The 13,212-nt window shown below is 38.5% G+C and overlaps 3 protein-coding genes across 3 annotated transcripts; 1 reads left to right on the top strand and 2 right to left on the bottom strand.

Annotated features, from left to right (window-relative positions):
- Positions 1–4,774: 4,774 nt before the first annotated feature.
- Positions 4,775–5,461, top strand: MELLADRAFT_103929 (uncharacterized protein; the record flags this gene model as incomplete). Its single annotated transcript, XM_007406887.1, has 2 exons — positions 4,775–5,313; positions 5,380–5,461. The coding sequence occupies 2 exons, from the start codon at positions 4,775–4,777 to the stop codon at positions 5,459–5,461; spliced, it is 621 nt and encodes a 206-aa protein (XP_007406949.1).
- Positions 5,462–6,719: 1,258 nt separating this feature from the next.
- On the bottom strand, positions 6,720–9,616 carry MELLADRAFT_95325 (uncharacterized protein; the record flags this gene model as incomplete). Its single annotated transcript, XM_007406810.1, has 12 exons — positions 6,720–7,061; positions 7,209–7,292; positions 7,397–7,457; positions 7,532–7,777; positions 7,867–7,943; positions 8,023–8,211; positions 8,281–8,293; positions 8,375–8,682; positions 8,773–9,072; positions 9,140–9,269; positions 9,331–9,539; positions 9,611–9,616. The coding sequence occupies 12 exons, from the start codon at positions 9,614–9,616 to the stop codon at positions 6,720–6,722; spliced, it is 1,965 nt and encodes a 654-aa protein (XP_007406872.1).
- A 1,565-nt stretch (positions 9,617–11,181) lies between these two features.
- On the bottom strand, positions 11,182–12,531 carry MELLADRAFT_60941 (uncharacterized protein; the record flags this gene model as incomplete). Its single annotated transcript, XM_007406809.1, has 3 exons — positions 11,182–11,359; positions 11,419–12,442; positions 12,522–12,531. 3 exons carry the CDS (start codon positions 12,529–12,531, stop codon positions 11,182–11,184), a joined length of 1,212 nt encoding a protein of 403 aa, XP_007406871.1.
- Positions 12,532–13,212: the final 681 nt, after the last annotated feature.

Below are 13,212 nucleotides of genomic sequence, written 5' to 3'. Positions count from 1 at the left end.
AAATGATGAACATAAGTTTATATATTGCCTCATGAGCTTGTTTCCTGCGATTACCAAAAGTCTGGTTCATTCATCCACTCGATAGCGAAGCATCTATGTAGAGCAGAATATGAAATGTTCAGATTGACTTTGAAAACGACGAGATGACTGATATCGTTCTCTGGAAGGATTCTAAAGATTGAGAACGGGCTGTGAGGTATCTTCATAAATACAAAACCAGACCACTTGTCTATATGAAGATTCCACTCACAAGCAATTTATATACTCTCAATTTCTTGTTTACATTCAAAAGAAGATATGTGCGATCAGCTGTTTGCCTAAGCTTGAAAACAACCAAACGTGACCGGCTCCTGGGATCGCGCTTGACTAGACTGTGACCTTTTTCTCTATATCACAGTAGGTGCCTCAGATAACAGCAGGATAGATCCGATTGTTTCTTCGCTAGCTTTGACTTTGATATGTTTCTGATTTTGTGGTATCCGCACAAGATGGGAGCGGAACCGATAATCTTCCTATCAGTAAACCTTTACGAAATCATATCGAAGAGTTCACATCTATGACCATGGCCTATGACGAAAAACTCCAAATCGATTGAATCGTGAGTCTTGATGATGATTCTGAAAATATCTTCAGATCATCAACGATTATTGGTCCAAATTCAAGCGATGAAGACTTTGAAGGCTTTTGTCAAAAGCCGATGTTTGTTCAAAGTATCCTTCATTCACCTCAGAGTGATCCATGTGAGAGCTGGACAGACAGAAGAAAACTCACAAGTGAAAGCAACTTTTTGAGCTCGGTTGCAACTAAAGCTTTGGTCCGAAATATCGTCAAACCTTGATCAAGGAGGCAGTGTAAATTAGGTGGAGATCCAATTGTATCGTTGGAGATATCGCTTGCTAAAGCCCTACTTGATAAACTCCTTATAATCAAATTTTGAAAGGGTTGGGGGCGAAATGAAGTTCATGTACCAGATCTCCGTAGTTTGGAATGATGTAGAATTAGAACTTGTATATTACCCTTTGTCATGATACTCTTGTTGATCAGAGACCCGACATGCATATAAAGTTCTTTTTTTGATTTCAGTTTGTGTGAAATATACAAATAAATGAACATATAACAATTCTAAATGCACGAGTGATCAGGACAATAAGTAAAGGAAACTACTTGTTGATCTATATGATCGCAAGATATAAGAAGCAAAATAGTCTGGAGTGATGGTAGCAAAACATGGGGAAATCTCATTATAGCGGAAAATGACTCCTGGATCAAATTCAGCGCGAACGCGTATACGTATCGCGTCTTACATTATTGGAATCATTAATAATGTCAGGAAAAAGCGCGCGCGGTTCTCTATGTTAACGTGATGCTTGTAATGAGAAAAAATAAGCTTAATTTTACTCCATTTCTGCTTGATTTCTGGTGGGTATGAATGGCATAAACCGATAAACCCATAAGTATGTAATTATTCGGGTTAGAGTCAGTATATAAACCGTACGAAGTGAAATTCCTCCTTGAATACTTTTTAACAACTTACCACATCACATCACATCACCTTCAAATTGGTTCAAGATCTCAATAACCTCCAGAAGATTAGAATGTCAAACTTTGTGATGCCAGATGTTGAGGACGATTACATTGTATGTTCTTTTTTTTCCTTTCACTCAACTCTTCCTTTTATTCGATCGATCCTCCCATTCCTTTTTCATTTCTCTTACTCTTGTTCCTTTTCTCTCTCAAGAGCTATGCCTCGGGTCTAGAGCGTCACTTCCAAGAAACGGGCGAAAGACTAGCTCTTCTCAGCACGCCAGAGACCAGACTAAAGCAAGAAGCCGAGGCTGAAGCTGAAGCCAAAGCCAAAGCTGTAGCTGAGGCATTGAGCAAACTCACAGAAAGAGAAGGAAGGAGTTCAGAAGAAGGTATGCTTCTATTCCACTTCATGCATTGGATCCTTTTTCACTTGATTCAAGTGGTACACTTTACTGATATTCGCTTCCATTTCCACTAGCTCTTCCCAAACTTCCTCTTAGCCTCAAAGCTAAACTCAAGAAGCTTCGCGCAGATGCATTAAGGAAGGGAGACTCGGTGAGTATTTCAACTCCATTGGCTTTTCTTTGTCAATCTTCTTTTCTCTGAGACTCTTTTCTCTTTTTTCTTTTTGACCGCCTCTTCACATCATAGCACCCCAAATCATCCACTGTGCCCAAGATCGTCCACGTCCATCAAGATAATCAACCAATCCCTTCCGGTTCCGAAGAGGTCTCGGTTATCAGCACGCCAGAGACTAGACTAAAGCGAGAAGCCGAGGCTGAAGCTGAAGCCAAAGCCAAAGCTGTAGCTGAGGCATTGAGCAAACTCACAGAAAGAGAAGGTATGCTTCTATTCCACTTCATGCATTGAATCCTTTGTCACTCGATTCAAGTGGTACACTTTACTGATATTCGCTTCCATTTCCACTAGCTCTTCCCGAACTTCCTCTTAGCCTCAAAGCTAAACTCAAGAAGCTTCTCCCAGATGCATTAAGGAAGAGAGACTCGGTGAGTATTTCAACTCCGTTCGCTTTTCTTTGTCAATCTTCTTGTCTCTGAGACTCTTCTCTTTTTTCTTTTTGACCGCCTCTTCACATCATAGCACCCCAAATCATCCACTCTGCCCAAGATCGTCCACGTCCATCAAGTCGATGATCAACCAATCCCCTCCGGTTCCGAAGAGGTCTTGGTTATCAGCACGCCAGAGACCAGACTAAAGCGAGAAGCTGAAGCCAAAGCCAAAGCTGTAGCTGAGGCATTGAGCAAACTCACAGAAAGAGAAGGAAGGAGTTCAGAAGAAGGTATGCTTCTATTCCACTTCATGCATTGAATCCTTTTTCACTCGATTCAAGTGGTACACTTTACTGATATTCGCTTCCATTTCCGTTGGTCCAACTCTTGACATTTGATTGACAACAAAGATGAAGCTGAGATCAAGTCCGAAGAAGAGGTAGAATTTGAAAGCTATGAAAACAATCCATTATTTCCTAAGAATGATGGTATTCTACGATATGATGAAGAATTTAGGGTATACACCAATAGATTCAAATATGATGGAAACGCGAATCTATACACTTATAGGTATTATATTTAGTATTAATGCTATGTTTATTTTGGGGTTGAAACGAAAATCAATGGTTATATAATGAGATGAAGCGTATTGCTCCTATTACAAATAGAATTAATACCTGTCTTGTCAATTGCACAAGACTCCTCTCATACCCCACAAGGTCTTTCTTGAAGCTTTGGTATTCTCTCTTGCCATGAACCACTCGCAACCATACATCATGTTTGCCTCCTCATAACTATTTGCCTCTCATCTCCCTCGAACTTTGAATAATCATATTTAAGATTCATATTTTGTCTATTTTGTGTTTGAAAAGAAAATCAATATTTGTATAATGTCATGAAGCGTATTTATTCACAAATTGATTTGAATAAGAATATTGAAAAAACTTCGGAAAAGATAAGAAACGCCTATGTATTACTTTGTTGTGTCGATTCGAGCGAGTCGCTCAAGTAAGTAGATATGTGACTGTGGTATCGAATACAGGGTTGAGAGAAATCTAAACTTCATAGATTGTTTTTATTCAATGACTATATAAATGAAAAGAAACAATTCTTCAACTTTATGTCTGATTTGTTCCAAGCTCTGACCTTGCTCTGAACAACCAGCTAGGGATTTGGTATTTATTCAAAAGTGTTTGTTAAGAATATGACATGGTTCTTTTACGATGACTATTTATGACTTAATCAGGAAATAAATACGAGCCACTCCTGTGGTTCATGAGAGCTGATGAAACCTGCAAAGATGATGTACACATGAAGTTGAGCTCTGGGCATCTTGACAGCTTACTGGAGGTCCGCAAAGCTTTTGGTAGATGAGGCCAAATTTCTTCATGACTTGATAAATCCTCAAACAATTCACTCAGTGACAGTGTCTTCACTCCTGAACAAGAAGGCACACTAAGGCCTTCTTGTTTGCAAAACGTATGATATCTCTTCAAGTATCTCATTGATACTCTGTTTCCTAGATTTCAGATCGAATTGCTAGACTCTGGAAATGATTGTGTATGTCTCATCTTTGATAGGTCCAATAGGCCCTTGGCTCGCCTTAGCCGGATAGAAGGATAATCCCGAACTAAACACAACAACGTCGCCCAGCCAAAGGGATAGTGAAAAATGCAGAAACTCGACACTTCTCATCTTTCTCTCTGATATAATGTAGGTTTTATGTTACCATACTCTGATGAGTTTATCCGAGGCGTTTCAAGGCTCTTTTACAATAAAGCCAGTGAAGGAAGTATCTGATCAATAATTCTCTGAACATCAAATATATCCTTCACAGTTCGTTTCACCCTAGGTTCCATCACTTTTAGACTCGTCTGCGATGTGTGTATGAAGTTAAACTGATACATGGAAATACAATACATCCATCGTAACTCAGTCTCCAAATCTGTTCTCTCCTGCTGTCTCAAGTTTCTCGCAGTAAGGCTGAGCGAATCCAATCTTCACCCGCCTCATGGATCACAAACTTACAATTCCCTCATTGATTTAGTCTCGCAAAATCTAATTCTACTTTCTCTTTGATTTTAAAGTTTTCACTTGAGATCTACATCCCCATCCATTCGTTTTAAACAAACTCTCTTTGTCCTTCTTGCCTGCTTGTCTCAAATCTCATTCTTTCAATCCCGTTCTTATCTTTCCGAGTTTCTCAACGACCCAAGACCCGACACAAATCCTGTTCAATGGCAGATCTAGGTTCATCAATGGCCTTTGCCATCGGTCTAGTCTCAGTTGCCGGTTCAATCTCAGTCTACGCCACCAAGAAAATCAAACAAGCAAGAAAAGGAAATCAAACCTCAAGACCGGCAAAGAAACCATTACTTTTACCGTCTCTCGTTTCATCTCCATCAAGTCAAAAGAGCTCAGATGAAGATTCAGTAGCTCTATCTGAGATCAGAGCTGCTTATCTGGCTAGAGCTGGAATGGAAAAAAGTCTTTGGGAAAAACCTAGACCTTTAGCTCAACTCGACAGATTACCTTGTTTCAATGAAGGCAATGAGGTTCACAATCGAGAAAGTCAAGATTCAGAAGTGGAATCAGAAGATTTTGTCAAAGATGAAGGGGAGGGAAAGAATGAAATCATTTGTATGGACAGGTTAGGACCAAATGATAATTCAACACGTCAATCTCATCGAGAATCAGGATCTAGTCTTAATTCTTTCGCAAACTCAGAAGTTGGGAATAGAGATTCATTCATGAGCTGTAATGAATTTGATTTCGAGTAAATAAGATTTTCTTCAAAATTCTTTTGGTTAGGAAAAGTTTACTTACTCTCTTGTTCTTTTAGGCAACTGGGCGTTGTGATTGGATCTGGGTCTAGGCTTGGAAGGTTTCCCGCAGAACGCGTAGAGTTCGGTACTGCCATCTAGAAGTTCATATCAATTGAAAGATTTCTACAGATGAGGAGAAGACACAGAGATAATGATGAGACAATATTTCCATTTCTTTATTCCTTTGCCTAACTTTTTCAACATCATAAATGCAAATTACCAAAAAAAAATCGAAAAACCTAGTCGTTAAACTTATCACAATCATTATTTCACAGTCATTTTTACCGTGACATTTCTTGTATAAGCTCTCATTTTTTCTTTCAACCATGTTACAAACTTTCTTGAGTTCATATTATCTTTTTCTACCTTCAAGAAACTAATCATCATCCCTTATATATACATACATGCATATATATTTATATATAAACTTATTGATCTTTGATAACCTAAATCTTTTCATCATTTTTTTGTAAAGCAAGAAAGATCATCACTTGATTCGCTTCTCTGTGATAGGTCTCATTGAATGACTTCTTATCGGGTTTTGAGATAAGTGGCAGTAATCAAAGTTGGAAAAATTTGCTGGAGAGCAAAAGAGAGGGAAAGACTGTCGGAATACCAGATTTTGAATTGTCCAATCTGGCTGAGTTGGATTCACACACCAAGGCTTTCACATGAGTCAAGTTTGTATCCCATGTGTCGTCGTTTCCAAGACCGGACTTTTTATATGCTATCTAAGACAATCAATCTCCAAGAGTTATAGATCTTGCCACTCAGAGACAGTTTTTCTAACATTTCTGTCTGCTTGAAATAACAACAAGTTTCATTTTCGATTTACTCATGTCAGCTCATCTCGAGCTTCCAAATTCTACGGAATAGTCAACTCTTTCCAATGGTGAAGCTGTTATCCCTCAAACCATGCCATCGCTCTAGAGGGATGTGTTTTGCCTACTCAAATATGACACGCCGCAAAAAGCAGTCATATTGAAGTCATCAATCAATGTACTTCAACCATCCAAATGTCAACAAAATATGAAGTCTACTAGATATATATGCATTTTTCATGTACATTCAATGAATGAGATTGTTTTGAGTACTATCTAGCTAGATGCAAATAAAACGTACAAAATACAATGACTTGCCAAATGAGAGAAAAGAATACCTATGTACAAAGGTTTTTTTAACTGATCATCTTTAAGATCTTTTTATTTACTCGTATCTTGTTGCCTTTAGTCTTTTCACTTGGGTATACCTCCTTTCTTCAAAAATCTCTGAATTATCTCGTCGGTTGGAGGCATCCAACAAACGCAAGTTTTTCCTTCAATCACATGACTAAGACCGGTACCTTCGAGTCGACTGTTCATCCCTTTCGCATACGTTTGGCTGCAACACTACTTCCGCTGTACTTGCCAGGAGATTTACTTCCGCTAGCCTTGGGACTAGGTCTAGCACTAGGTTTAGCACTACTGGCAGACTTGCCCCAAGGTTTGGCGACAGGTTTGATCACAGGCTTGTTGATATACTTGGCCTTCTTACATTCTTTTTCGAAATAGGTTATCAATTGATCGAATTGGGTATCTTCCATACATCCAAAAGGTCCCCCTTCGCTCGCCTTAGTCAGTTTGAGTTCCGTTGTACGTGGTGATGCGATGCCAAGAGCGATACGTGCTAATAAACGTGCATCATCTCGATATGGGCATGCCTTTTTTGATAATTGATAATCAACCAATTTGAATGTAATAACAGTATTGGAGAAGGTGTCAGAAGGGATCGAAGAAAAGGATGAGTCAAAAAAGTCAGCTTTTTTGTTTGAAATCTCATTGAATGATATAATTTTTGATATTCTTACATCTAAAATGAGCTTCGCTTTCACGGCATCAACTTTGGTTTCGACTTTACAATCAAATTTGATCGGTTCCAAGGTCGCGCAATACTTGAAAAGTGATTATTAATGCATATCAAAACATCATCAGATTGTTGTATCCTTATTCCACTGAAAAAAACTTTACCCAAAAAGATGATAAGGTCGTAACTCACAATGCATGCCCCGCATGAGCTGAGAGGAATAGACTCATGGTCTCCAAAGTATGCAGCCAAGCTTTGCGCTATACCTAAACCCCGTACAATAAGGTTCATCAGAAATCAACAATCCTTATCTCTTCAAATCCTCACCGTATGCCCAATGATAGAATAATCTTTGGCATCGGATAATTGGACTCGGACATACAATCGTCTTTAGTTAACAAATCCACGACTTCGTACAAGCGACCGACATCAGCTTCTTCACGCTTGAACATCTCGTCATATAGTTGAGTAGCTATGATGTCAACCATTTCGATCCCTGGCATATTTCCGTCCTCTGTCAAAAGCCGATACCTGTGCCGAACTTGTGAACCTTTTGTTTGGAAATCAAACATCCTAGATTTTACAGCCATCGGTAAAAAGTCTCCAGAGGCTGCGTTATCATCTTTTTAAGTAGAAGGTTGAAATAGTAAAAGTTGACGCACGCCTGCCAACGATTCAACTGCGCTGTCAGATCTGCACGTCTTATACCGGTAAGACTCGCAGTCTCAGCAATATCAATCTGTCAAATCAGGTCAAGTAACGTGGTGATAGGTAAGTCATGTTATCATCAATGTTGGAATCGGAAAGAGAATTCGTACCGAAGAATTAGACGGTCCGTTTGACATATGATTACAAAGCGTTCGAGCAAGATCTCCTTTTTCAGCTTTCATCTTAGCTATAATTCTATCATCTCTAGGCCAAGTGAAGACACTATAGAATGGTGTAGTAGCCCTCATGAGGTTAAAATTAAGCTCAAGTTGAGCAAACAGTAGACCGAGAGTATTGATCTGAAAACACGAAATGTATCAGTCATCAATGGTGTGTGTTTATTGATAGCGATTCAAAGATAAGCTGACCTTAATATCATGCCTGGTGAATACATCAGATACATCTTACGGTAAGCTCAATAATCATATCTTCAAGTTTCATAGATCAAGACGGATGACTCACGCCTTAGCTTGTGCGTAGTGATTAAACACCAGGCACTCGTCCTCATCTAAGTCGGTAGTAAACACGTCCGCCACCCAGCTTTTCATGGACCTAAGACTTGGAGTATTACCACGTGCGAAAGCTTCTAAAGGAGGTATATCATATTTCGATAAAAAAACACAACATTCAGATGGTAATCCATCTCTACCAGCTCTACCAATCTCTTGAGAATAGTTCTCAAGGGTTTTAGGTAACTTGTAATGAATGACTTGTCTGATTGTAGCTTTGTCAATACCCATCCCGAAAGCTATAGTAGAACAAACGATTCCCTATCGAATCAGAAGATAGAATAATTAGCTTGGATAGAATGATGTTGGTGAACTTCGAGGTTTCGTCGAAATTAATTCAAGAAAACTTACTCGTTCACTTTGAATGAATTTTTCTTGAGTTCTCAACCTATCTTCTGAGCTCATACCAGCATGATAAACTCCAGCTTCGTCTAATCCTCTCCTACGCAAAAGTTGTACCAAATCCTCTGCATCACCTTGGGTAGTCACATAAACGATTGCTGCACCTGTACGCCGTTGCAGCATGGGTATCAAGACTGAAAGTTTTTCTTCTGGAGTTGTGGCAACCTCGACTTTTAAGGTAAGATTCTTTCGATAAGTTGATGTCTTGAATAAACCAGTGTCGTAATCTATTGAGAATCCAGCACAGATCTAGATACAATCAAGATAATCAGAATGTGTAGCAAATGAACAGTCTCATGATGATCAGATAACTGACTTCTTTTGCTACTTGGGGTGTCGCAGTCGCAGTTAACGCCAAGACACGTTGTGCAGAGACTTCTTGTGCAAACCGCGCGACCTTGAGATAATCTGGTCGAAACGATGGACCCCATTCAGAAATACAATGTCTAAAGAAACTTCATCAGTAAGGATTGATAAAACAAATATTGGGAGTTTATGCTTGCTTACGCCTCATCCACTGCTACCATACTGATGCATTCCAAACCGTTCATCATGTCCAAGAAGAGTTCATTATTCAGTCTTTCGGGAGCCACGTATAGTAATTTGATCTTTCCACTTCTAACTTCTGCTTTCACGCAAGCAGCTTGCTGCATATCTTGCATTGAATCCAAAGAAGCCGCTGGTACTCCTCTTTGAACCAATCCATCCACTTGGTCCTAACAGGCAAAGGAGGTTTTAGGCTATGAATTTTCGATGTCTCTTTGTCCAACGCATAACAGGTACGTACTTTCATGAGCGCAAGCAATGGCGATATGACAACAGTAAGTCCAGGAAGTAGCAAAGCAGGGAGCTTGGATTCATTGAAAAAAGAGGGATTAAAGAAATAAAACAAGAGGCTTCAATTAGAATTCTATCGATGTGTTTCTGACGTTTTGGGTCATTGTTTATACATATTTATTAAGAGAGGTACGAAGTGCTGAACTTGATAAAGCAAACTTTTTCCACCACCAGTTGGCATTAAAACAGTCGCACCAAGTCCTTCACAAAGTAATCTACGAATTACTGCTTCTTGAACGCCTCGAAATTCATCAAAACCCCATACTTCAGTCAGACATCGTTTTGCTTCGGACATGATCTATATGGTATTTGATAGACATATCATCAGCTTGAATTCGATTGGTATTGGGGAACCCGAAATGATTTCTTGCGACGATTGAGAATGAGTAGTGAGTGGAATCGCATCACCTCCTTCGTACTCTCCTCATCGAAGACTGGCTCTTCAGGTTCAGGTGAGGAACAAAGGTCGAGAACTGTCTGCGATGATTTTGCATTAGGCATCGCGATTGAAGGGTCTATCTGATGTTGGAAGATATGTTTAATGGTACAAGTTAGTCGATTTGTCAACTTTGGTGATTTCAAAAGACAAAGCCAAAATTTCAAAATTCCATCAAACTTCAAACAGAGAAACTTTTTTGTTACAATGTGATGTTACACGGTGCACGTGACAATAACCCGCTAAAGTTTACATATGCGTTATGTATGTAAATTGTGTCCGCAACCAGTCGCAACGTCCATTAAACGTCAACAAGCAGTCGTACTTTGACCCACATCTCCATATCTTTATCAAGCAGACATCGATGGGGTTCTAGATGTGTCATTCAGATGATCAGGGCTTTTGCTTGGTGAGAAGGTCTAGTAAAAGGAAACATACGAAAAGTTCTTCCAAACAAAAAAACACAAAATATCTGATGTAAGACACTGGTGAGCGTTATCTGAAGACATTTTATGACTTTGACCGCAAGTGCAGGGCACGATGAGTAATTCAAAGAAATTCTTGAGAATTGAGCGAGCTCTCTGAGTAGCCAAACGGTGTACCCAATACAATCAAAGATTATCAGAAATGATTTTACCAAGAAAATCATTCATCAAAGTCATTGAGAAGAAAAGATTGTGAAGAATTTGTGGTATGATTTCCATATGATACAACTACTAGACAAAACAACTTTTTCTAAGAAAAAAAGTCTTAAATCATAATCACTTGCTGATCATATAATAAAACCCAATAAAATAAAACTAAAGTAAAATAAATCTTTCAAAAAACCAAACCAAACAGAAAGTATGATTTTTTTTTCTGTACTTTGATTTTACAAAAAAAAACATACATCTACACAAAAAAAGAAAAGATTGTGAGTTTTTTTTTCGTACTCTGTGATCTTTTATCTTACTTCTTGAAAACGAAAAAAATGAAACAAATTAAACTCAATGAAAGGAAGAAGTAACATGAAAGAATGGATGACACTAAGTCAGTAAATGTCTGTTGAATGATATTGTTTCATGTTAAGAAATGAAGAGTCAACTTTAACGAAGCGGAGGGAGTTCTTGAATCGAAACTAATCTATTCCTACGTGAACTTGGTTCTCTTTGATGATGTTGTGAATGTTGTGGATAAGGAACACGTGAAGCAGAATCAGATGGAGAAATAGAAGAATGTGCTTCGAAATCTTCCCAACTTTCTTGTGACCAAGTTGATCCCATTCTGAAATAAATAGATAAAACATCAGTGCTAATCGAAAAGAGTAGAAGAAATTCACTGACGAAGATCTACAACCCGCTTCTTCACCAACTGTTCCAAGCCATCCATCAACCTTAACTTTTTTCTTAGGTTCGATCATATGATGAGAGAAATTATGATCATAATTTCCAATCCTTTTATCATTATGACTACTATGACTACCACCACTACTACTACAAACCGAAAGTTTTCTAAATCCCATCCTAGATTCATTTCTTTCCGATTGATAAGGATCATAAAATTTAGATAAACTAGATTCAGGTCGTTTATGATTTAATGTACTATCATCTTCATTCCATTGTTTTTCTCTCCACCATTTTGTAAAATCTTCTTCTGCTCTATGTTGTTCTGGTGTTTGAGGATAATGTCGAATTTCACTAAACTGTTGAAACCTGTTTTGATTGAAAGATGATGAAGATAGAAACTTTAAATCTTTTCCAATCGAATCTCTTTCATTTTGAATGATTTCTAATTCGTTTTCTTCTTTGGGTCCTCTTTGATTTGGTTTAGGTGGTGTCCATTCTTTTCGATTTGCTTTTGATCTTTTACGTCTAAAAGCTAATAAAATTCTACTACCTATCCAAATTAAAACTGCACATCCTGCCAAAGCTGCGAAGACAATTGCACATAGTACGCTTGGTCTCGGCACACCTGATGGGAGACTAGCATTTGTTTCTACTTCTGGTCCATATTCATTCAAGTCGATAGTATTTGGTGATGTAGAACTAGAATTTCCTTGGCTTATTGGTTTTGACGTATTGCTACTCGCGTTTGAATATGATACATGTGTGAGAGGAGCAGAGGTGATATTTGAGGTGATATTGTGGGAAGTAAATGGGGTATGTCCTGATTCTTTATGTGAAGATGAATTAGTTAGAGTCCCTGGTTTCATGGGTGGTGATGACTTTTCCTGATGATGAGATATTGATTGGTTATTAGATGCGGTTGCCTTAGGAACTTCTGAGTCGGTTTTCTCAGTCTGATTATTCGTGGCTCGAATTCGTAAAGGTAAAGACTCAGCATCTTTGTTTACTTTGTCTTTCGGCGCTGAAGGATGATGCAAAGCAAATGTCAATGAAGGCTTCTTAGGAATGAACTCATTAAAAGTTCCAAAACAAGGTCATACCTGGAACCATTGAGAAGTGTGCACACTATATTTGAAAGTACCTGTGGTTAAATCAGCGTTGCGTGAAACTTGTCGAGTAACAGCCAAAGCTGGAACTCAAACGATGATGGAAAAATTCTCTGAAAGGAAAGAAAGCGAAAAATATAGACGAGAAAAGTAAGGAAAAGAAATGGTGGTGATATGTGTGTGGTATGCTGAGCTATTTGAATTCTTGATTTGTACAATTCTTGATACGAAAGGAGAAAATTTTGAGAGATACACTTTAGACAAAAAAATAGAATTTGACAATCAAATCCAGAAAGGAAGTCAATCTTCGTTGAAGGAAAAAAAATGTTATCTTCATTCACAGAATAAGATCAACCTTCAAGCAGAGAAGACTTTCACAAAATGAACAGGGAAAAATGGAAAGGAAAAAAAAACATTTGCATTGTATTTCACCCTGAAGTTAAGATGGACTGAGTCATGAAGAAGGATATAGATCACTTAATCGTCAGTGATCAGTGAATCTGGTGATTTGAGCCCAGCGAGTTGAAGAGTGAAAGCTGAAGATTGAGGATTCAACTTAATGAAGACGCCGAGTTGATCTGAAGGGAAAACGAGGGTTGCATTTCGAGTGATGTGATGCTGAGTCGTGATTCACTTGCCAACGAGTGAAAACCTCGCGTAGGATTCAGTTCAACAAGGGTCTAAG

This window comes from Melampsora larici-populina (assembly GCF_000204055.1).
Source record: "Melampsora larici-populina 98AG31 unplaced genomic scaffold MELLAscaffold_7, whole genome shotgun sequence".
In the NCBI taxonomy this organism is placed as follows: domain Eukaryota; kingdom Fungi; phylum Basidiomycota; class Pucciniomycetes; order Pucciniales; family Melampsoraceae; genus Melampsora; species Melampsora laricis-populina.
Note: the sequence above shows the minus strand (reverse complement) of the source record. Positions and strands in the feature narration are given on the sequence as shown.